Source organism: Sycon ciliatum, chromosome 6 (assembly GCF_964019385.1).
Source record: "Sycon ciliatum chromosome 6, ocSycCili1.1, whole genome shotgun sequence".
Lineage (NCBI taxonomy): Eukaryota > Metazoa > Porifera > Calcarea > Leucosolenida > Sycettidae > Sycon > Sycon ciliatum.
This window is the reverse complement of record NC_088648.1, coordinates 3,519,279-3,544,855: the sequence shown is the minus strand read 5'-3', so window position 1 is coordinate 3,544,855 and position 25,577 is coordinate 3,519,279. Positions and strand designations below refer to the sequence as shown.

At 46.5% G+C, this 25,577-nt stretch overlaps 1 protein-coding gene across 1 annotated transcript in view; it reads right to left on the bottom strand.

The window, feature by feature from the left end:
* LOC135819178 (hepatocyte growth factor receptor-like) overlaps window positions 1–25,577 on the bottom strand; it is a 207,131-nt gene that overhangs the window by 8,224 nt on the left and 173,330 nt on the right. The window contains exons 9-13 of the mRNA XM_065332339.1: window positions 24,818–24,901; window positions 20,965–21,182; window positions 17,437–17,543; window positions 13,812–13,971; window positions 11,337–11,473 (exon numbers count right to left, since the gene is read on the bottom strand). Of these exons, the coding sequence (XP_065188411.1) occupies window positions 11,337–11,473; window positions 13,812–13,971; window positions 17,437–17,543; window positions 20,965–21,182; window positions 24,818–24,901 (706 nt within the window). The remainder of the gene's footprint in view (window positions 1–11,336; window positions 11,474–13,811; window positions 13,972–17,436; window positions 17,544–20,964; window positions 21,183–24,817; window positions 24,902–25,577) is intronic.

Here is a 25,577-nt window from a genome sequence, read left to right as displayed (position 1 = left end):
TCTAAAGACTCTCAAGTTTATTTCTTCTTCGCGTTCACTTTCGTTCTGCAGTTTATTATTCCCGTAGCGATGCAGAAGACGTTACTTCAGTAACGTCTGGCGCTAGCCAGGGTCCACACAGCTTTAATTTGGTATTTGTGTGTTTATTTGTTTGTGTGTTTGTGTCACGCCTGGCGCTATCCCGTATCTGTCCCGTACCGTACCGTACCATCAAACACAGCTGGCCACATACAGCTGGCCGCAATATTCAAATAGGGCTTTCAAACGCAAGATCATAACGTGAAGCAACTTGTTAGAATGAGTATGAATGCGAAGTGTATGGGAAAATGCATGTAGGGCGACAGTGCGGGTTCGAATCCCAGGTTATGCCTTAAACAAAAATTGGAGAATTGAAAAATTTATAATATATCTATGCTTTTTTTGCCTAGGTCATCAAGGCGGTAGATGGTGTCGTATTATCCTCGACGTACCTGTCCCGTACCTGTCCCGTACCGTACCATCAAAGACGGTTGGCCACAGTGTATATTCAAATAGGGCTTTCAAATGCAAGATCACAACATGAAGCAACTTGGAAGAATTATTATGTATGCGAAGTGTATCTGGGGATGCATGCAGGGCGATAGTGCGGGTTCGAATCCCAGGTTATGTCTTAACATCTCTATGTTTTTTTTTGTCTAGGTCATCAAGGCAAAAAAGCATTGCGTAGGGCCCTGAGCTTCCAAGCTCTCTCGTTTATTTATTTCCCTTTCTTTCTACCTCAAGCTAGACGCGCTCCATGCGCCACCATCATTGTTTCCATGGCACCACTCATTGTGCGTCTCACTTCTTTTCTCCGTTGTTTGTGTCTCCTTGGTATTGGTTTTCTTCTTCTTGACTGAACTTGTAGTTGATGAGTGGACGATGGTCGTTTGTGTTGTAGTAGTGTAAGCGTGTGCATGGTTGCTAAGGCTTCCAAAATCAAAACGATGAGATTTTGACAGAGCGCACTCGAGATGGAAACGACGAAAACAGTGAACTAAGAGTGTTAGCTGTGACAAGAAGATGACGAAAGACGAAGGACCATGGCCCAGGACCGCCATACCTCACTTCAAGAACGCAAAAGAACAACCACCTGACTTGGGAGGCTCATGTTTATCGTAGATGAGCAAAAAAAGGAGGAGAGGTTATGCGAACACGAAGTGAGACAGACCGAACGGCATTACGTCCTCGTACTCAACTCCATGTAAATGGAACTTGTGGTGGACTAACAAGCGGCAATAACAAGTAGTAACAAACGACGTATGTTTTGCAGCATGGATACCTGCCCAGTATCCACCCTGATTAAAGAGCGAAGGAGGAGAATGACAGGACACATCCTGAGAATGTCCCCCCAGACGATATTGATAACTCCTTCAGACAGCTGTTTCGCTAATACATAGCTCATCAGTGAAGGTAGATGTTGGATGATTAAAATATAGACCAAGCTGTTTTTTCACTTACAAAGCTGGCATAGCTGAGGTGATACCGTGGGAAAAGGAAAGTGTGAAGTACTGTTGACGCGCATGGGACATGCATGCAGCGTCAGAAACTCGGCACGGAAAATCAATCACTATGACCATCAATGCAGAAATATTGTAGTTTCAACAGCTGCCTCTATATATGTCGGCGCCAAACGAGAGAGCTTGGAAGCTCAGGGCCCTATGCTATGCTTTTTTGCCTAGCTCATCGTACATGTTATTACAACTGATGGAAATTTTTTTTCCGTTGATTGGCCACATCATTGTATTGCAAAAACGTTTCAATCAGTTTGAATATGAGTTAGGCAAAAGTATTTGCAGAATTTACTGCGGGTTGTTATTTTTCTCTAATTTCATCCACTTTTGGTTTGATTTATACAAAAGAGAAAGACCAAGGAACTACAAGTTACGCTATACTGTCCACTAACACCACCAGTTACTAAACAATCAGCTCATGTGTATAAATTAAACCTTGGCTCTCCATCTGAGTACTTTTGGTTTGCTCCTTCTTTTCTTTTATCTCCTTATACTGTAAATCAACAAATTTTGGCCGATGAGAAACTTTGGCCGATCTCGAAACGAAACCTTTCGCCGTCATTAAACTTTGGCCGATTGGAGTTTTCAAAAAGAAATCGATCGGTATGTTTTGCTCTCACATGCATCCATTCCTCAATCATGCATCATTTGCCTCTATGACAAACTTTGGCCTGCGATTTACTTTGGCCGGTTGGTACCAAGCGGCGAAATCAGCGAAATTAAATCGCCAGCGAAAAATATTTGATTTTAATACAGTAATCGGATTTTCTGGCCTTTTTGTAGAAATACATGGACCTGTTGAGCCAGTGAGGCAAAATTATATTCCATACAATACGATACATTATCACTCTCTTATTATTGACCCCCACAGAAACTTGTGATCTCTAAGCGGTCAAATATCAGCATATATTGACCGCTTATATATATATATATATATGTCCTGGTGGTGACAGTCAATTTTTTCTTCAGACTTTTCCCGTTTGTCTCTTTCCCTCAAACCAGTTAATATTTTATGACTTGGGGCTCCCCGCGTGCTAGTTTGTACGTGAGGTGTGTGGGTTACAGTGAGGGCTGCGTCCCACCCGCCTGTGTGGATTCACAGGAAGTGTGAGTTACGAAGTCTGAAGAAAATGTTGTACGGCCTCTGCTGGGATGACGACTACACCATAGCTCAGTGGTTAGAGCATCGCTGGCTAGTACAAGCGAGGGTCCCTGGTTCGAGTCCTGGTGGTGACAGTCAATTTTTTCTTCAGACTTTTCCCGTTTGTCTCTTTCCCTCAAACCAGTTAATATTTTATGACTTGGGGCTCCCCACGTGCTAGTTTGTACGTGAAGTGTGTGGGTTACAGTGAGGGCTGCGTCCCACCCGCCTGTGTGGATTCACAGGAAGTGTGAGTTACGAAGTCTGAAGAAAATGTTGTACGGCCTCTGCTGGGATGACGACTACACCATAGCTCAGTGGTTAGAGCATCGCTGGCTACAAGCGAGGGTCCCTGGTTCGAGTCCTGGTGGTGACAGTCAATTTTTTCTTCAGACTTTTCCCGTTTGTCTCTTTCCCTCAAACCAGTTAATAATTATATATATATATATATACACACAACAACAAGGTTGTCAGTTTCATAACACTAAAAGCTTTTCACCCATTTTCATCAGTAGGTACATGGGAATGAGCAAGAACGAAAACGAAGCCAGAATTTATACTGGGGGTAGAGAATCAGCAAGAATATTCTTACGCGCCTCAAGTTCACACTACACTACCATAAGAATGTATGGAGCAGTGGAAAAATGCGGGAAACAACACATGAAGGGAATGCAGTACCAGAACAAACACGTGATAAAGTTGTCAGTCCGGTTGCAGCTTGAACAGCCGCAGCACCTTGATGTGCTTCTTTTGTCGACACAGCTCTGGCCTCAAACTGCGAATGTACAGCGCCTCCAGTGTGAATCTGTGCGCGCTGTTCCGGGCTGGTGTGATCACACTGAAGCTGCTGTTGCGTTCCTGCGGGATGCACTCAGGTTGCGCCTGCAAATGCTTTGTGATGGCGCTATCACTTGTCGCCACACGTTTGTCAGGCGGCTTCTTGTACAGCTTGTCTGGGATATGCTGCTTGATCCTTTCCGAGAATCGCTGACATGTCTCACCAACGTACGTCCGCTCACAGCGACACGCATACTTATAAATAAAATTACTATTTTCAAGAGTTGGTGAAACATCCTTCGCGATAGACCTGAATGCGGGCCTGGTTGTATAAATTACAATGGGGGATACTGTAGGATAGCAGTTCAAAATTGCAGCTTTAATCTTTTTGCGGAAGGCAATGCAATTTTGCCCTTTCCACGGCAATTTTGTGATAATACGCGTTGCAGGTTCAAGTTGTGCAGAAGCTGTATCTGGGCTAGGTTCAAGAACGCTTGTCATGACTCGCTTGAGTACTTTGAGTGGGTAACCGTTAGAACACAGAATATCCTCTAGCTTAGCAATTTCAGCTGATAATAGTGATGGTGAGCAGATGGTTTTAGCTCTGAAAGTTAATGATCTGATCAAATTGATTTTGTTTCTAGTGTCACAAAACGAGTCCCAGCGGGTGTAAAGACCTGTGAACGTCGGCTTTCTATATACTGTGGTGAGCAATTCTGTGGAAGAATGCTTAATCAATACATCAAGAAACGGCAATTCTCCATTATTCTCCTCCTCCATTGTAAACTGGAGAGCTGGGTGAAGATTATTTAAACGCTCAGAGAATTCCAATGCCAGTTTCCGGTTGTGAAATGCTGCGAATGTGTCATCCACATAACGCCTATAGAATTGGGGCCAATGACTGTCTGGAATTGTGTTCTCAAAATATCCAACAAAGATATTGGCTAGCACGGGGCCCAAGGGTGAACCCATGGCTACTCCGTCCCTCTGTGCGTACATATTGCCATTGAAACTGAACTGCACGTCTGATGTGGCTTTGAAAAGCAGCTTCTTGAAAAGATCTTGGGGTATTTGCGGGGCTGATATTTCATCATCATGGTATAGCGACTGTATGCAGATATCTATTGTTTCCTTGAGAGGCACGTTTGTAAAGAGGCTGACTACATCGAAAGAGCACAGGAACAGCGATCCAGAGTTCTCTGCCTGCTGCTGGCCAAATTCCCTTACTTCATCCACGAACTCGAAGGTATCCTTAGTTGCGTGGGCGGAATATTTATTGAGGACTGGTTTTAGTAATTCAGCTAACCACTTTGCCATTTCGTGTTGGGGAGCATTGATCATGGACAGGATTGGTCGAAGCGGCACGTCTTTCTTATGTATTTTCGGTACGCCATAGAGCACAGGTCGGCACGAGCCAACGGGTCGGATCCGGTCGTAATCTATATTGAGTATTTTTCCAGCCTTTTTGTATCGCAATAGGTATGCCTGCAAGGCGCGTTCATCCAGGTAAGTGCGGTCATGCGTTTCCGTCGGTCCCAGGAGTTGAAACTTCGATGCATCAGCCAGAATAGCATTCATCTTGTCATTGTAATCACTTCGCTGCATTATCACCACTCCATTCCCTTTGTCCGGCCTGCTGATTATTATATCTTTGTCATTCTTTATTTTCCTGATGGCTGCCATATGCTTGTCGTTGAGGGGATAATCGGTTTTATCTGCTTTACTGTTACTAAACTCTTCTGCAAGATTCGCCAACGCTGCTTGACACGTATCCCTCTTGGCATCACTCACTGGTACGCAGCGCTCCAATTGATCATTTGTTAGTTCGAATTCTGCCTGCACAATCTCCTTGTCCATTGTGGAACTAGGGGGGACTCCAAACTTCAAGCCCCTGCACAGTACGTCTTTTTCAATGTTAGTTAGCATAACTCCGGCCAAGTTGAGTAGGTGGGAGTGTTTTAATTCGCTTGAGCCTTTCTCATAGCGCACCTCCCTCCTGAGTGCATCGTCAAACTTACTTTTGATCCGGCATTGTAATCTTGAGGAGGTCTGGTTGATGAGCTTCGCGAACCTGAAGCGGTTCAGCACGCTAAGGCTCCGATCGACTTCTTGAAGAACACGGCGGTACTCGAGGAGAAAGTGTTCCAAGTCAGCGGCGGTCCTCCCCAGTTCGTCCTTGATAAAGGCGCGTTCGATTCTCCATGGCTTCTTGGCCTTAACTCTCTGCACCCGCTTCTTGATAGAGCGGGGCGCAACGCCGCACGTAAGGCAGTTCCGTAAAAAGTCTGCATTCTCACGACCACGGATGATCCGGCCCTTGCACTTTAAAACATAATTCAGGTCCTGAATTAGTCGGTGGTCCAGTCGCCGTTTAAAATATTTAAATAGAGAGGTAGGCGAACAAAATTTATATACACACAACAACAAGGTTGTCAGTTTCATAACACTAAAACCTTTTCACCCATTTTCATCAGTAGGTACATGGGAATGAGCAAGAACGAAAACGAAGCCAGAATTTAGGCGCTGTACGAGCGCTGTACATTCGCAGTTTGAGGCCAGAGCTGTGTCGACAAAAGAAGCACATCAAGGTGCTGCGGCTGTTCAAGCTGCAACCGGACTGACAACTTTATCACGTGTTTGTTCTGGTACTGCATTCCCTTCATGTGTTGTTTCCCGCATTTTTACACTGCTCCATACATTCTTATGGTAGTGTAGTGTGAACTTGAGGCGCGTAAGAATATTCTTGCTGATTCTCTACCCCCAGTATAAATTCTGGCTTCGTTTTCGTTCTTGCTCATTCCCATGTACCTACTGATGAAAATGGGTGAAAAGCTTTTAGTGTTATGAAACTGACAACCTTGTTGTTGTGTGTATATAAATTTTGTTCGCCTACCTCTCTATTTAAATATATATATATATATATATATATATATATATATATACTCATTTCCTCTGTGCTGCGCTGATGAGTCCACAAAGGACGAAACAGTTCTGTCCGCAGATTGAGTATATATATATATATATATATATGTGGAAGAGAAAAGGACATATGGATACGAGTTAAGAGTAACTCTCCATCACTGTAACATGATACTATATACAGTCAGAAAGTGCAATAACTAGGCACAAAACTGACAGAGTACTGAAACATTCGACGTCCTGACACCTAGCTTCAACACATCTCCGTAGCGCTAACCGACAGCCTTCCAACTTGGAAGGTTCAAGGTTATGGAAAAGACCAAAGAGGGGAAGGCAAGCGCAACGAAAACGAGCAAAAGCTACAGTCCCAACGGAACAAAGAATGTCGATTGTTACTGGACGATGACGAGACCAGTACGATATTTGACAAAGCGGTCTAACTACAATTCGAAGCAGCAAAGCAGCACACCACCCAACTTGGGTGGGTCATAAATATCAAAGATAAGTAAAGAAAGGGAAGCTTTGCGAAAACGAATTGTACAAGCCGAAAGCCAAACTCCTACAGTACTCCTCATGCATGACATTGTGATGGACTAGTTGACTACAAAACAAGTTGTTTCACACGACCCCTCTTTGGTCTTTTCCATAACCTTGAACCTTCCAAGTTGGAAGGCTGTCGGTTAGCGCTACGGAGATGTGTTGAAGCTAGGTGTCAGGACGTCGAATGTTTCAGTACTCTGTCAGTTTTGTGCCTAGTTATTGCACTTTCTGACTGTATATAGTATCATGTTACAGTGATGGAGAGTTACTCTTAACTCGTATCCATATGTCCTTTTCTCTTCCACATTTATTTATGGCTCAACATCCGAGTTTCAAATTGCACACCTGATGAGCCGTCACGAACCATACGGCGAAACGTACGTCGTGTGAAACAACTTGTTTTGTAGTCAACTAGTCCATCACAATGTCATGCATGAGGAGTACTGTAGGAGTTTGGCTTTCGGCTTGTACAATTCGTTTTCGCAAAGCTTCCCTTTCTTTACTTATCTTTGATATTTATGACCCACCCAAGTTGGGTGGTGTGCTGCTTTGCTGCTTCGAATTGTAGTTAGACCGCTTTGTCAAATATCGTACTGGTCTCGTCATCGTCCAGTAACAATCGACATTCTTTGTTCCGTTGGGACTGTAGCTTTTGCTCGTTTTCGTTGCGCTTGCCTTCCCCTCTTTGGTCTTTTCCATAACCTTGAACCTTCCAAGTTGGAAGGCTGTCGGTTAGCGCTACGGAGATGTGTTGAAGCTAGGTGTCAGGACGTCGAATGTTTCAGTACTCTGTCAGTTTTGTGCCTAGTTATTGCACTTTCTGACTGTATATAGTATCATGTTACAGTGATGGAGAGTTACTCTTAACTCGTATCCATATGTCCTTTTCTCTTCCACATTTATTTATGGCTCAACATCCGAGTTTCAAATATATATATATATATATATTTTTTTTTACCTGCCAAGCCTCTTATACGGGCAAAATAAACACAATTACGAGTGCAACCTCAACAGCACCGGAAGAAAAACGAGCAAAAAATGGCTGTGAAGACAGTCGAGAGAGCAAAAAATTAATGGCTGTGAAAACAGTCGAGAGAGCAAAAAAAGGCTGAGAGCAAAAATGGCTGTGAAAACAGTCTAGTACGGAGCCTCGGGAGGGAGCTTTAACCGATGCTGCTCATGGCAACCGCAAATCGGGCCGAGTCATTTGCATCTGAGGGCACGCGGTGCCGATGGCCTCGCAGACTGGCAACAGCCGCACGGATGAGGGCAAAGCTGCCCCCCCCCCCCATATATTGACCACTTAGGCTGCGTTCGTTTTTAGCTACCTGGTAGAGTAGAGTAGAGTCACTCTACCGATAGAGGTAGATGGTAGAGGCAAGTGTACGAACGCTGTTCTACCGGATCTAGTAGTTTACACGATGTGTACGTGAAATGTTTCTTATTTGTATGGAGTTGTGTACAAATCCTTGATCTTGCTGGAAATCCCGTAGCTCTACCAACTTCTACCGGATTCTACCAACTTTTTCCCGGTAGAGCCGGTAGAGGAAAGTAGAATCTACCCTTTTGAGTAGAATTTTTTTTCAAAAAACGAACACCTCTACCGAAAGAAGTAGTTTCTACCCAAACCTGTAGATCAAAAACGAACGCCCCCTTATTATTGACCACTTAGCCCGATGACTTCGAACTTTTTCCTCAACTAACTTAGAAAAAAATCTGAACTGAAAGAAGAAAAATCTGAAGCCAAATGCTGGGATTTGAACCCAAACTGTCAGATTCTCAGTCAAAGAACTTGGGGAACATACTACAAGAGACAACTGAAAACTTTGGTTTACACAGAAGTAATGTCCAATGTAAACGGCATATGTACATACCATTATACTATTACAATAGTATTCCTTTTTTCCTATAGCAAAGCAAAAACAGTTTTAGGTATGCTATGTCGTGATAAATCTATTATTGCCCTCATAATCGGTCAATATATGAAATATAGACCTCGTAAAAGACCTCGGGGGACCTCGGTCTTTTACTCGTTCTATATTTCATATATTGACCTCTTTAATCGTGCAATAATAGATACATACAATACAATAACACAAAAAATAATGTCGTTACCTTGATAGTGTGCTTGTGCTTAAAGGGGCACTCCGGCTTCATTTTCGACACCGAGTTTTCGATGGCAAGACGAAGGTAGGTGAAAGAGAAGACCCCTCGAACAAGAACGAGTCTCCAGTCTTCTATACCTGGAAGGGTATAGAAGACGGGATCGCTCACAACGTTGGGAGAACATAGAAAACAACCTCCTCTTCGATTGAAAATTGGCCAAAAAGTATGTGAAATGTATGTGCGTAGGTGCATTTCCACCGGCAAGCTAATCCCTCATTACGTCATCAGCGCTCGCTCGGCGAAATTCAAAAGTCGTCTTCCCGCTCGACTCGATCGCTTCTGGAGACTCGTTCTTGTTCGAGGGGTCTTCTCTTTCACCTACCTTCGTCTTGCCATCGAAAACTCGGCGTCGAAAATGAAGCCGGAGTGCCCCTTTAACTGCTGCTGACGACCGAATGCATGGTTGCCTGTGGAGCACATTACATAACTTTACAGTCTCCTAAAATACGTATCCTGTCCGACGGCAAAAGAGGCTGCAAATTTAGCTTTTCTGCGCGTCGACGGGATGTCTGTCCTGACGTTTCCTGGGACCGGCGCTGACTCTGCCGATCACGGACCTTCTGGAGTCGACGGGATGTCTGTCCTGACGTTTCCTGGGACCGGTGCTGATTCTGCCAATCACGTGCGTTCTGGACTCGACGGGATGTCTGTCCTGACGTTTTCTGGGACCGGCGCTGACTCTGCTGATCACGGGCGTTCTGGAGTCGACGGGATCTCTCTTCTGACATTTCCTGTGACCGGCGCTGAATCGCCCGTTCACGCTTATTTTGGAGTCGACGGGATGTCTGTCCTGACGTTTCCTGGGACCGGCGCTGACTCTGCCGATCACGGGCGTTCTGGAGTCGATGGGATTTCTCTTCCGACGTTTCCTGTGACCGGCGCTGAATCGCCCGTTCACGCTTATTTTGGAGACGACGGGATCTCTCTTCCAAAGTATGTTTTTGCTGACGCATCCTATCACATATTCGGCAACTAACGTCCATTCTAATTTCATTTCCTCCTCGTCTCCCTATTTCTTTCCAAATCTCTGTCTACATCAGGGAGTCGTATACATAATACGACGAATATTGTGGCCAGCTGTTTGTACGGGACTGTAAGGGACAGATACGGGAGCCAGCAAATATTGTGGCCAGCTGCTATGTACAATCCTGTAGAGCCTTTGTAGTCACAGATACGGGACAGATACGGGATAGCTCCAGACGTGACACAAACACACAAACAAATACCAAATTAAAGCTGTGTGGACCCTGGCTAGCGCCAGATGTTACTGAAGTAACGTCTTCTGCATAGCTACGGGAATTAAACTGCCTCTTTGTTTTTGTTATAATTTTGCCCCGGGAAAAATTCTTGGGGGCGATTGCGGTGTACGTAGATGTGATAAGGCACATGCGCGCCTGGGTTCGTGGGCTGTTTTGCATGCTTGCTGTACTGGGCTAGACGTCCGAGAATGTGAGCTCTCTTTCCTTGTCCTTCAGTTCCTTCATTATTAGAATACCCATACGAGCCTGTGTAATGCTGTGTGTGGGCCCTAAGGGCCAGACCTAACAGGTCCTCTGCAAAATCTGTTTCTTGCAGGTTCCGTTGATTGTTGCACAGTTTTGCAGGGCTCCCGACTGGTGGTAACACTCCTGGCCTACTCATAATACGTTCAACGGCTGTGGCGCGAATACTTTGTGTTTTGATTGTCGCATTTTATGTTGCTTTACATTTAATTTCCCACATCTTTCTGTCTTCTTTTTCTGTCTTCTTTTTCTGTTTTTTATACACTCCAATTTTGTTTGCTTCCATCCACAGGAGTGGATGTCTTTTTTTTAGGTAGGGGATAGCATTGCACATGTGGCTGCGCTTGTAGCTCTTCGTTGTACATGCGTCTGCGCGTGTAGCTCCTTGTCCTACATGCTGCTGTGTTTGTGTATTTTTCTTGTACATGCTGCTGAACCCTGGTTCACGCTGCTGCACTGTCTTTGATTCCTGCGAACATGCAGCTGCACCGTCTTCTGTCCCCTTTGTATACACACTTTCTCGTCACAATATATTCTGTTGTCTCGTCTTGCCTCGGTGTCAGTTGTCAGTTATCAGTTGGCTCGTCGCTTCATCAGAATACGAACAGAAATCTCTCTCTGTCACTTAGAATAACCTGATCGTTTGCTGTGTGGCATGGCGCGATCGCGCCTGAGGAGAAATTCGTCGGCAGTCTTAGACGACAGTGTGGCTGCGCAAAGGAGTAAGAAACTAAGAATGAGAGTGAAAAAATAACTTACACGCCCACTGGACAATCATCGGGTGGCGGGAGACGAATGTTTTGCTTGAGCAACTCCAGCATCTCATGGTTAGCTACACCCGAGTAGGGTGTGATGCCAAGGGAGAAGATCTCCCACATCACTACACCGAATGCCCACTGGACACACGTGGACAGACATGAGTGGGGTACACACATGCAGAGACACAGGCATATGCACATGCATGCACGCACACACACACACACACACACACACACACACACACACACACACACACACACACACACACACACACACATACACACACACACACACAGGCATGCACGCATATGCACACACACACGCACACCCACACACACGCACACCCCCCCCCCCCCACACACACACCCACACACACACCCACCCACCCACCCACCCACCCACACACACACACACACACACACACACACACACACACACACACACACGCGCATACACACATACACACACACGAAACACACACACACACACACTTTTACTTGTACTTGTTGCTCACTGCCAGAACTGGTCACGTGAGTCCCCCCGGGACAGGGGAGAGAGACGCAAAAGGAATCTTGGAAGGATGACTCAATTGGTTATTGAACCGCCCAATGGCCGACACCCCCTGAAATCCCCAAAACTCTGGATGGACTTCAAAATGATCCCACTTATGGGCTCACCACACCTCAGTAAGTGGGTGAGGAAAAGGTGCAGGAAAAGGATTGACGGTATCAGGGTATCCGTCCCGGGATCCAACTGCAGTTACCCCTGCCCCCAGTGAAGGTAATACTTGCTACTAGTGTGAGTGGCTAAATCAGATTGGATCTGATAAAGGCTTCACTAGCACCATTGATTACACAAGAGTTAATCTAGGCAGAAGCAGTCCATGGTTAACAGGTATGTATACTTCAAATAGAAAGTATATGAACCCTGAAACCAACAAAGGTGGTAGGTACCACATTCCACCTTCAAGCAGCCGAGCCTGTTGGCAACAGACCCAACACAATCAAGCATAAGTGTACCCACCAACCGAACTAGCTGGCACACACACACGCACCCATGCACACACACGCATAGATACCGTATTTCCCAGATTAAAAGTCGCACCCCCATTTTCAGGTTTGAGCAATACTGATTTGATATATTGACTTCAGTAGTAAGTCACGCTCGATTGTAAGTCGCAACCCCTTTTTTACCCTTGAATTTTAGTGTAAAAAGGTGCGACTTATATTCAGGGAAATTCGGTACATAAATTCGCATACACATACATACACACATGGACACATACAATACAATACAATATTGCCCATCCGGAGATGATGGAAGGTCCTGAAAGAACCAACAGTGTTTCAGTCACGCGGAACAGAACTTCGAGTGGCGAGTGAGGTCCTGGCGACGGCGAAAATCTCGGCCGCAGTGGCACCTGAAATTGGCAGTCCGGTCGCCAACAAGCTTACGGCCGATTTTGTACAAGACTGGGATACCGGCACATTTGCAAGTAGAACGCCATGCATCCATTACCACGGCAAAATGCAGGTTCAACAACACGGGCGCAAGGGTGCAACCTTGCCTCAAACCATTGTTGACTGGAAAAGAATCCGAAGAAGCTGTAGACACTCGCACGGCTGCCGACATTCCCTCATGCAGGGACTGTATGACCTTCAGCATTTTCCGGGGCACACCAAGTTTGCTTAGTATTGACCAGAGAGACGTTCGGGGGATGGAATCGTATGCCTTACGAAGGTCTACGAACAGAACACACAACTGATTATCGTGCTCAACGGACTTCTCGATGAGCTGGCGGGCTACAAACACCATGTCGTTGCAACCTCTCCCTTTGCGGAAGCCACATTGGGAGTCTGGTAGCACATCCTCGGCAATCATCGGCAATCATCTGCACTCTATCCTGTATCACACAGGCAAATAGTTTGCCAACAATGTCCAGCAAGCTGCTGCCGCGCCAGTTGTCACAAAGTCTGAGTCCACTTTTTGCACAAGTGGACAAACACACACATACACACACCTTCTTTTTCTTCTTCTTCTGACGCCCATCGGCAGAGGCGATGATAGCGGTGCTGCAGCAGAAGCCATAGCAACTTGTGCTGGGATTGCACCATTCAACAGCTTGCAAGGCTGAAGAATTGACCACCAACATTCAGCCTGGTCTACTCCACACAGCTTTGAAGTGGCTTTTTCTGGCCAGTGAATCCCTACTTTTTGGGGTTTTTTTTCCCGCACACAGATCACACCACATACAATGGCATGCACTGGCTGCTAATAACTACCCAGGAGAATGAAAGAAAAGCTAGGAGAATGAGAAAGAGAAGAAAGACGTGTGAGACCATGATAGTCGGGAATCGAACCCGCGACCTCTCGATTGGAAATCGCTGCACATAACAGTGCACCATATGGGCCTCCCCCCCCCCACACACACACACTCATCCCCCCCCCCCCCACACACACACACAACACACTCACCACATCAGACTGTACTGTGAAGATTTCCTCTTTCAGGCTCTCAAACGACATCCACTTGACCGGCAGCGGACGACTAGATCCTATTCTGTAGTAGCTGTCTTTCTCAATTTCACGCGCCAATCCAAAATCACCGACCTTCACCACCATATCTTTGTTCAACCTGCAGAAATACAGACACCAGTATAAGGATGATTAAATGCATGATAATTTAGAGCCCCCACACGAGAAAAGGGTCACAATGGCTTCAGGGGTCAATTTTGAGATTTTACTCGGATGTGATTCCTTGATTATCACAGAATATGATGCAAAAAACCGGACTGAAAAATATGCATCCGTTGCGGATTTACAGCGATTTCCGTACCGGTAGGTATATACGATTTTCGTGGTGCACGAGGATGAAAATACGGGAATGTTCGAATACATCGTATGAGTGTTGTTTATGAATGAGCATGGCAATGTTATCAACTTAGTATCAACTTAGCATGGAAACGAATACAGGGACACTTGATGATGACTAGTTCTTTCTACAAAGGTAAAAGAAGCTACTTATTGTGTGGTGGATGCACACGTGATACAGCATACGGACATTTAGCTCATGAAAAAAGAAAAAAATATGTCAGAAAGAGATAATGGGCATGACAATCAGGCATCTGCGTCCTGGATCTCAGCAGCAGCAGCAACAGCAGGTTGAGGGCATAGTCCATCCTGAAACTCGGGGGGAACATGCTGGCGGATGTGCTTGAACAGGTACTGTTGGCGCTCAATTGACATTCCTGCACACGGCAACACATCAGGCAGTCCAGCCCCACGAATTTCCTCGACAGACGACTTCAATAGGGAGACCTTGACTTGCTCAGACTCACTGTGCACTTTCGTAAGCACAACACCAGGATCAGCAGATGAGAACTCGAGATGGTGCAGCTTTGAAATGCCAGGCAGGGGTTTAAAGTGCCGACTGATAAAGGCATCCCACGAATACCACGGAACACTGTCATCGATCAACTGCGCAACGTTGACGGTGGCACTCTCATTGACAGTAGTGGCGAGCTGTGCCATGGAGTAGCAGTCACTCCGGCGGAATCTTTGCTTGAGCAGGCCAAAGCAGCCATCCACTAAACACCGCGTGTGGCCAGCCAGCATGAAGCTATACGTGATGCGGCAATGCAGGCCCACAATGCATCGCCATGCCAAATAGCCGACAATAGTCCTGTTCTTATTCTGTCCACCGCAGTTATCAGCAGTCAGCACACAGCTTTTCTCATCATAGCCGTACGTCTCAAAGTAGTGGTGAAGCAGCGAGCCAACAGTATTGGGGCCATGGCCCTTCTTGCCATCTGCACCAATGGTGTCACATTCGTCAAGCAAATAGTTGACTTGACGTGGGACGGCTTCATTATTTACACCAAATATATGAGCTTTACGTGGAACTTTAAAATACAGGGGACCTACTTGACGAGTATTGTGAGGGAGAGCAACACTTTGAGCAAAATCAAAAGTGTAATGAATAGAATGGAGGTCATTGCTACAAGGGAGGCATGGCGGGGAAATTGGTACATGGCATGCATCTAGCTCAGACTTTGCAGCAACTGTGGCTTCTTTGTACACATCTCGTTCCTTCTGTGCCTCACCTACATGTGACGAGAGCTGAGCGCATGCCTCTAGCTTGGCGTCTTCTCCTAGCGCACTGACCACACCCCTCCGGAACTGCTCACACCTGTCGCAGACATCTGTCCGGGGCGTCATAAACCGGATGTGCGGCATACACTGCGACCAAATCTCACGGTAGCTGGTTAGCCCGACAGGCTTCGCATGAGCCTCACCAGATGCCTGCAGGTACTCTTGGTGGGTGCTGGTGTACGACATGCGTGCTGGAAGATACACCGGCGGCCGCGCACTTCGTCCATGTAGAGGCGCAGGATGAGGGATGCCAAACTGCTCACTGAGGGATTTGATGAACTTCACCACTCCTTCTACCTGCTCGAAGCGCAAGGCATGCACTGGCCTTCTCCCCGTGTTCCCATGCTGTCTGGGCACTGGTCCGTGCTCCTTTATGTGGCCGATAGGGTTGCGGAGGCGTTTTGTTCCCACTCCGTAAATGGTACGGAACGCTTTCACGCACACATGCCGTCCAAGGTAAGTGTAGCCGAACGCAACATACTTCCGCTTCTTCTGCTTGGTGGTTGTGTCCTGGTTGAATTTGGATGACTCCAGGATGCCAATCAACAGCAGGTCTGCATCTCCTTTTTCCATCTCTGCCATTGCCATCTGGGTTTGTTCCACTTGTGCATTCGCAAATTTCGAAAGACAATTCTCGGAGCAGCCACACACATTGCCAGGATTTTCAGCAGCAGTAGCAGCCTCAACATCTTCATGTGCATCAGTGCCTTCCTCATCAACAGCCTCTGTTGCGTCCTCCGCCATTGCCTCATCTACATCGTCAGCGGCCAAAGCGTTGAATTGCGCAGCAGCACGAGCTACGTCCAGTTGATCATCCAAGAAGTGATCAGGGATGCCTTCGCTCTCCTCGTCATCAGAAGAAACAACATTCTCCGTGGCAGGGGCGCTAGCGTGCGCCTGTTCGCCTTCTCGTCCACAGAATTCGTCTTCAGCTTCAGCGAGGACAGCGGCAAGCGCCTCATCAGTCGTAAAATAAATTGGACGGCTCATTGTTCGTCAACAACAGGCAAACAACAAGTCGACGTCAAGAAACAGCTGACAGCGCTCGCGAACCACGCCACGTCAAAAAATCAAACTTCTTCCTCAACTACAAACAACAATAAAACAGAGATCCCTTGACGGATTTTGCTCAAATAAACTGCTGCGTGAAGCTGTCACCAAGGCGCATGCGCAAACGGTGACGTAAAATCGATGTTGTGCAACAGCTCCGCGTAGGAACACAAAAACGATGACGCACTCTCAAAAAACGGGATTTTCCCCACTTCAAACTTTGTACGCGATTTTCTCCAAAGTGTCACGGAAGCCAAAGTGACCGTCAATTTACTAAAGCGCAAAAGGGATCTCCCATGCATTTACACAAACATGCATGTGAGTGCACAAACACGCATGCTTTTACTTATGAGGGCACACACACACACACACACACACACACACACTAATTGATACCGGTACACATATGCATACTTATCTGCATATTATGTAGGGGCATACATAACTTAAGTACGTGCATAGGTACACACACGTAAATACACACAGAAACATATACATGTTCCGCGCGATCTGAAAATCTGCGCAATCTGAGATTTCCCAGATTGCCTACAAAGAGATGGAGACAGACAGACAGATATAGACAGAGGAAGAGAAGACAGAGGCAGAGAAATGGGGTAACTCCTATAGAGCTGACGTGACGGCCCCACTTGGATTCGCTGTGCACTCCATGCACAAAATCTCCAGACTGCATGATACATACTTACGCGTGGTGTGTGTTTCCAGAAGTCTCAGGAACACAAATTCTCCATGATTGACTTCGTGTCTATAAATATCAGAATTCCAAGAATGCGCAAGCAATCTGGAATTCTCAGATTGCGCAAGTCCACAGAATGCGCGGAACATACACATTCCAAACACATATTGCCATGTGACATCACACTCACCAATCACAACTTACATGCAATTCCTAGCAGCCAGATCACGATGCACGAAGTTCTTACTAGACAGGTAGTCCATACCCTGTGCTACCTGAGTGCAGAAGCTGAGCAAAACCTTGGTACTCGACTGCAGCAGAATACACACATCCAAACCAAATCACAACAGAGACTGAATGAGCATGCACGTAAATATTTACACCCTCAAGAATTTAGTGGTCTTAACCGGCGGGTTAACGGGTACCCTTTAGCAGCAATGTTTAAAGGGGAAGTCCGGTGAAAATTTAAATTTCAGCGTCCGTAGAGTTTCGGGCGCTGAGTCTAATGGTGTTGGTCTCACATGTCTCCGGCAAAGCGTTTTCGTGATATTTCCGTTTGAAAAACTTAGTTTCGGGGGCTGCTCCATTACGTAATGCGGCCGCGCCACACCATCCGCAACGTCATAGTGTGCAGCTAGGTCAAAAGGAGTGCGTGAAAGCAATAGTGTCAATGCTATTTCAAATTATTTGGCGACAGATAGTAGGTGGTGTGAGCGACCCTGAAGACGGAACTCCATGCGAGAGTGAGGATGCAGCCATGGCTGACTTTCATAGGTTCGGTCTTAGGCTGAGAACCTAGGTATTCAGCTGAAGAAATGGCCGCTCGGGCCGGTCAAGAGTGAGCGCTGCTGCGTTTCCGACTGATGAAGAAGCAGCAGCAATTGCAGACGAGGCTGATAATTATCAGATCTCTGGAGAGCAGAGTCGCCAAATTAGAGGACAGTGATGCGAGTGCTCGAAATTTTGTTTCATACCGGTTCGCTTGGACTCCAGTAGCCTGCCAGGTGATGTTTTGGTGCAAACCTGGCATGTTTCAGACTACTGTGGAGAACAGTGCAGGCACGGGCACGACTCTTCGATTCAAGGCTCGCAGCACTACGGGATCTGAAAGTTTTAGGTCCGGGAGCTGTTCGCTGTTTTCTCACTTGTCACGTTGTGCACTCATTGTTGTAGCATAAAATAATAAGGCGGGACTACGTATTCCATGCGGAAAACTAAAATTGTCTTTCTCAAAGCACAACCGCCGGAATCGGCAAGGAGAAACGCATGGTCCGTAACTACATGTTCATGACTTAAATATTTACATACGACTGATACGATCGTACGAGTGTAGTACATGTACATGACAAATCCGTGTCTTGACTACCTATAGTTCTTTTGAGTCTTGTGACTCAAGTCTTGTTGTAGCTACCCCAGCACGGCAGTGCGGGAATAGTTCCGTGTGTGATGAGTTTGTTGACTACACTGGTCTACTACTATTCTGCACGCAGCGCAGAGCTAGAGGCCAGTGCGGACGAAAAAGTCCAACTCGGAAACGGCTAAAACAGGGGAAAACCTCGAGGTTTGCTGAACTGGAAACCACAGCTTACGTAGTGTTTGTAACACTGAATCGAATGGTGTTGGTCCGAAGAAGCTGCGACAAATGGTTTCCCTATCCAACGCGCTGAGAATATGGCCATTTTGTACACAACTACATCGTAGATGGCGTGGCTACCTGCCTGCACGCTGTGACGACAAATTCGCACATGTTCGATTGGGCATGTCTGACAAACCATACGCCGCAGCCTCCTCGGAGAAAGACCATTCGACTCAGCGCCCCGAACTCTACGGACTGTGAAATTTAAATTTTTCACCGGACTTCCCCATTAATTTTGCCCAATTTTCACATAAATCATGATTATATCGCACCAACCTCTTCTTCAAATCATGATTATAATTTATCTATTCTCAGGTTGGATTTTGACATCACATTATGATTCGCAAATTGATTTGTGTCTGATATGTGATAGTTACTGAAGTTCTGCATGACTGTAATCCGTACACTTGCCCATGCGCACACCTTCACAAGCAGTTACAATGATTCGAGAAAAGGAGCGAGCAGGACTGTCGCAGTTTGTTCAACACAACCATTTGATGGAAGTTAATTTCAGAGACGATAGCGTTCTGCTTGTCTGTATCAGGTTGGTGATGGCCGCGTGTCTGCAGGGTTTGCTGTTTTTCGTGGAGATGTTTTCAGGAATTACACTGGGATACAAATCTGCCGTTAGCGACCTCCACTGTAGGCGACCATCTACCGTTAGCGACTGATTTTCCGTACACCGACGGTTTCACATACAAACTGATCTGCCGAGAGCGACCATCTAAGCGACCGCCCCTTGGTGAAAGAAAAAGCGGTCTCTTACGGCAGATGGTCTCTTACGGCAGATGTATGGTAAATCCCGCATACCGGGCATGCATATATGCTTCCATGTACTCAAATCGACGAGAATAATGTGATTTTTAACATCATTTTATTGGATATTCAATAGAATATAGGGGTGCACAAACCCAAGAATAGTGCACATACCCGGGCTAATCTTGAGAGCTACAGCGCAGCCTCAGTACAGGCCAGGACCAGTCGATCGCACTTGCAAGACAGCGCATATTCACACCTTACAGTTGACAGCGCACTGGCAAGTACAGTTTCGCACCTGACTGAACCTGGGTCGCGGTCGCTTACAGCAGATTTGAATGCAGCCATCGTGCATGAAATAGCGGCCGCTGGTCGCGCACAGCAGATGGTCGCTCTGGACAGATCAGTTTGTATGTGAAACCGTCGGTGCACGGAAAATCGGTCGCTAGCGGTAGATGGTCGCCTACAGCAGAGGTCGCTAACAGCATATTTGACTGTAATTGACTCCCGCCTGGAATACGCGATCCCAGCAGTGTTGTTTCCTACTGACTGGATCATCGAAATCCAAACGCGTACCTTTTTACTACCTAAGATTAACGGGCGTGTACCCGGGTACCTGGAACACCCGTTTAACCCCTACTCAATATAATTATTAGCTTCTCAGGCTAAACAGTCCCCAAGGCACTCTCAGAGGACAGGTTGCAGTGCAGTTTAATGACAAGAACATTCTTACAGAAGTATGGAATGAAGTATGGGAATATGGAAGATGTAGAATGAAGATGAAGACAAGAGCCACTGGAGAATGCGCTCTTCTATACAGTCGACCTACCATTATAACAATATTTGCGCCAGACCAAGATAGGTTGTTTTAAGTGTTGTAGAATTCTTTATTTTCACGATAGCACAATCGCCAATAAGAGATACGTTTATGAGAAGGTCAGATGCTGTGGGTGGGGCTGTGGGTTATGCAGTTAGAAAGTGATTTACATTTCTTTGAATTTGACAAGTATGGGAGATCTGTTGCCCATCACGCCTGGAGTCCCACAGGGTCTCATCTCGGCCCCCTTCTCTTTAATCTATGCATAAAATATTTTCCTGATACCCCTGTCTCCAGTACTCTCTCATTCTTTTTGCTGACGACTCCAATTTAATTCCTGTTTGCCCGCCTAAAACGTCAGTGCCCGCTCACCGCGCCGGCTTTCAGGCTGATATTAAACAGTGCCTCAAATGGTCAACAACCACTGCCATGAAATTTCACACCAGAAAGTGTATCCATGTGTCCTTTCAGAAACATGCTATGACTCCCTGCATTTGTTCATAGCTACTTCTCTGTCTCTTACCGTGGTATTGGCTTCATTGACAAGGTTGGCCACAGATCCTCTCATTTTCCTCAGGTACGTCCGTAGATCTCCGTAGTGCATGTATTCTAGACACACCATCGGCAGGTTCTTCGCATTCGAGGCAACGGCTAGCAGTGACATCACATTCGGGTGCTTGAAGTCCTTCAGCATGACCGCCTCTTCCAAGAACTCATCGACGTCACTTTCCGTCTTGATAGCTGTACAGCCCGACCAGAACAAACACAATTTTTTTCTAGCACACCTAGCCACACACGAGCTACAGGAAATTTCGACAAAGCCATTTTAAAGATACAATTATGTAACACTTCAAAATAGGAACATAGTTCACTAGTTGGGGAAATAGAAAAGGTAAAAGTCTGAAGAAAAAATTGACTATCCCCAGCAGGATTCCAATTAGAGACTTTCGCTTGAGGCCAGCCATGCTATTGCACTGAGCTATGGAGTAGCTGTCATCCAAGCAGAGACCCTCCAACATTTTCTTTGGACTTCGAACCTCACGCTTCCTGTGAAACTACACAGGCTCATGGGACCTAACCCCCACTGCTAGGTCCCACCACCAAGCACAAACTAGTATGCGGGGAGCCCCAATGTATCCAATATTCTCAAGTTGAGTGAATGGAAAAGGGAAAAGTCCGAAGAAAAATATGACTGTCGGAACCAGGACTCGGACCAGGGACCTTGGTGATAAATGAGCCAGAGCACGCTAAAATATGACCACAGACCAAAAATTCGATTTTCGTTTTTATTCAAAAAATGATCTAACACACCCAATGTTCAATGTCTGAAAGTTTTGGATTGATCGGACATGTCTAAGTGTTGCTACAATGGTATTTTATGCAGCACTGTTGAAATGGTGAAATTTTACGTACAGCAATGGGATTGTCATTTTTGCACTCAGTTGATAAGTCCCTTGGTTCATCATTTCCGGGTTAGTTCCTCTGTCCAGGGTCCTATAGCATGAGCTGACAGGTACTCGGCCACATCCAAAATTTCTATAGGCAGCTGAGCTGGGTGTCCGAAATACCTCCTGTTTGGAGCACCACTGGAGAACCGCCAGCGAAAACACGGTCAACATCTGTAGATGGCCGAAGAAGTTGGCACTCCACGTCCTGCCCATCACACTCCACCTGTACTTTCAGATATACAGTATATACTGCTGCACACAGTCTTCCTCAACATACTTGACGTCGCACTCATATCCCCCACACCAAAGCCCATCTGCACACGTTTTTTTCCGCTCGCCAGAGAGTACTGCTTTCGCTTCCTACTGCTCGTGCTAGCGATGTTCTGCATACGGGTACTCAAATTATTGACTTGAGCAAGTTGAGGGAGCAGCAGAGTCCATTGGTTGTTTTTGCACTTGCAACCAATACTGGCATTGTCCCGGATATGTGCAGCGATGTCCATTCTGGCCAAATCATCGGCCGACTCACCTCCCAAGTCAGTGTGACACGATGCCAATCGCTTTCCAGGTTGTCATCAGAGTAGAATTCCTCGTGACTGCACATCGTGGGACTACCAGCATCAATTCTTTTACGTTCGATGAAAGTGTCGCCCTCAAATGACTCGTCGCTGTAGCCATCATTGTTTCCTTCTGTTTCCGACCCGAATCCTCAAAATATTTTATCCTGCGCATGGAGTGCGATGATGTCGTCTTCTTCCGCTCCGCAGTACATTACTACTACTAAGCTCTTCCGTCGATACATCGATGACGAGCAATTTTAGGCGACTCAGCGCAACATGGAATACAAACTCAAACAAATAAACTTACTTGCAACAAAAAAATGCATCCGGAACAGTCCAGTCGACCGAGGAGAACAACAACAGCGACTCAAATTGCACTGCACTTCGTATTTTTTGCCGCGGAATTCAAATCGCGATAATCTCGACTTTTTCAAAAAAAGCTGTGGTCATGTTTTAGCGCGTTCTGGCTTAAATTGTGATCAAAGACACATTGGGCGCTTTCGATTACACGCATTTCGGTCAATTCTAGAATTAGTTATTGTTGCTGCACAGTTCGATTACACAAAAAGTGACAAATTCCGTCGTTAGAATTGATTTTATCAAATTCCGTGGAATCCGTCAATTCTGAAGAGAGGGCGGAATTTCTCTAATTCTGGCGCCAGAATAGACCAATCCCGAAAAGATTGTCTGGGTTCGTGAAAGGGGGCACGCGTGCAAGCCAGCACGTGTGAAGTGCATCGTTTTGTATTCAGTTTGTGTGTGTCAGCTCATGGCGGAGGAGAGAGAGACTTTTGCTCGCCGAGCTGAAGCTAAAGGATTTGATGGAGTCCTGCCAGCAGCTAGTCAAAGGACCTTCGGTACCTTAGGCAGACACTGACGGAGTTTGGAGGCCAGATAGCTATCGGTGAGGAGAGAAACATTCGCGTGGCGATCGACTCTCCGTAAAAAATGCAAGCTGCATAGCGCCGACATACTGCAACAGCTACGATTTCAGCTAACTTCTCGATCTGCTGCTTCACAAAGTTCAACTATTTACTAGTCCTGACTGTTGTAGTCTGAAGCTGGAGTCTCATCGCCCACCTACAGGCAGCTTTTGGAGCTGATGGATTTCCCGACTTGGACTCCTTCCGCAAACTCTCGCAACATTACTACAGTGTATGCTGTGTTTCCGCACGCTCGTGTCGACAGGTCACCTATACTGTACATGTACCGGGTCGCGGAGGAGCTTGACGACCTCCGCTGACTCCAGGTTCCCAAATACTGCCGTCGTCTTCGTTGATGTCGCTGGTGACATTCTCCCCTTGCAGGACGTGCACATAGTTGTCGTCCCGGGGGTAAAGACTATGTTGTCTTTCGAAATAGTTCTTCATCACGCTCGCGCGAATAATGTTTCTCATCATGAACTCGTTCCGACGGTGTGACACGGCGATGGTCTTTGGCGGGGCACTGGCTTGGCGAAAACGATATCTTCTTGTGCAATATAACATTGATCGGCTGCAGATGAGTACAGTCACTTCGTGGTTGGTCCTATAGGAGGGCAGCTGCTAGGAAAGAGGCAGGACTCATCGAAGACGAAGCGCTCGAAGCGCTCGCAACAAACAATAGCACTCGAAATATCTCGTAAGATTTAGGGCCTATCGCTTTGAGCCACAGCGCTCACAGCCTTGCCTACTTCATCAAAGTGAGCTCGTTGACCTCTTCACCCTACACAGAAGAGCGAAACAAGGATTATGTCTTAGCATTTCCACTCCAACAGCAGACCATTACCAGTGCGAGAGAGAAAACTACAAAGGGCTTCGCTTTCTGTCGCATCGTCTCTCTTGCATGCAACTAACGAGAAAACCGTGTACTTACCCTCGCATTCACACGCGAACTATCAAACACGTCCTGTGCCGCATGCTGATCAGGCAGTGCCATGTATGTGTTGTACAGTGTACTCTCAGTTGACATGCCCCCTTTCGAACCCAGACAATCTTTTCGGGATTGGTCTATTGCACAGTCGGTGTGTTACCGGTCTGGTCATGACTCAAGCGCGCGAAGAGCCTCCCTGGCCACGTGCGCGCGAGGGTGTACGTGATCTCTTTTTACGATTCATCAATTTTGTTTGTGAAAGGACATGAATAAAATGCGTTGTGAATTCCAGTCGTTCGTTTACAAGGCCAGAATCCGCTCATTCTGGTCATTCCAGAATTTAAAAAAAACAGTTCCAGAATTGTGTAAACGTGTAATCGAAAGCGCCCATTGTTGATTAGTTCATCCATCAAAAATCACTACCCTCTTCCCAGCTCAAAATCCGCAAAGCGAAATGCATGTTATCAGTTTCTTTGACCACACTGAACTAAGGTATATCTTTATATTGAAATAGTACCTTTCAGTGTTTTGATGGCACATAGTACTGGTTCCTTGCCTTTGTCCAGGATAACATTGCCAATGTAGACACGTCCAAACGCCCCTGTCAACCAGATAGAGACACAACAAACATTAGAAGCAATTGAGATGCCTTGCTGTTAGGTCTACAGGCGGCGAACCATGCTGGTGGGACCGTTACTTCCTCCCTGGGGTCCGAGTTCACTCTGTGCCTGTTCTATTCTCATCTTCCCTGTCGCTATCCTCTGCACTGCTTGGATTGTCAGTGGATGTCTCCTGTGTGGTGGTTGTGGCCGTTCCGCTCTGCTTGCTCTTGCTGTTATCCCTGTTGGTGGTGCTGTTTGTGATGCTGTCGGGAGGGGGGGGGGGGGGGGGAGCGCCATGGCCGACAGTACAGAGTGGCCTAGGCCAGAAGTTAGGTGCAGTCATGATCGCCAGAGAGGCGGCGTGGCGATGGGGTGCCCATTGGGCCCGGCATTGGTAAATGTCTTCATTGAATAGTGCGAATCGAGATAAGATAAAGTAATGTGGCTGCAGTTGTACGTTCGATATGTGGATGATTCTTTACATGTTTTGAGTCCAGACGAGACAGTGAAGCCTTTTAGTTGAATTGAATGATGTCCACCCTGCACTGCATTAGGGATATGAGCACGGACACAGCGCAGGACTTTGTGCATTCAATTATGTAATCGATTTTGAACTCGGCGATGGCAGACTGAAAAAATGGCGATCGCCAAAAACTGGGTCAGAGAGTCGGTATT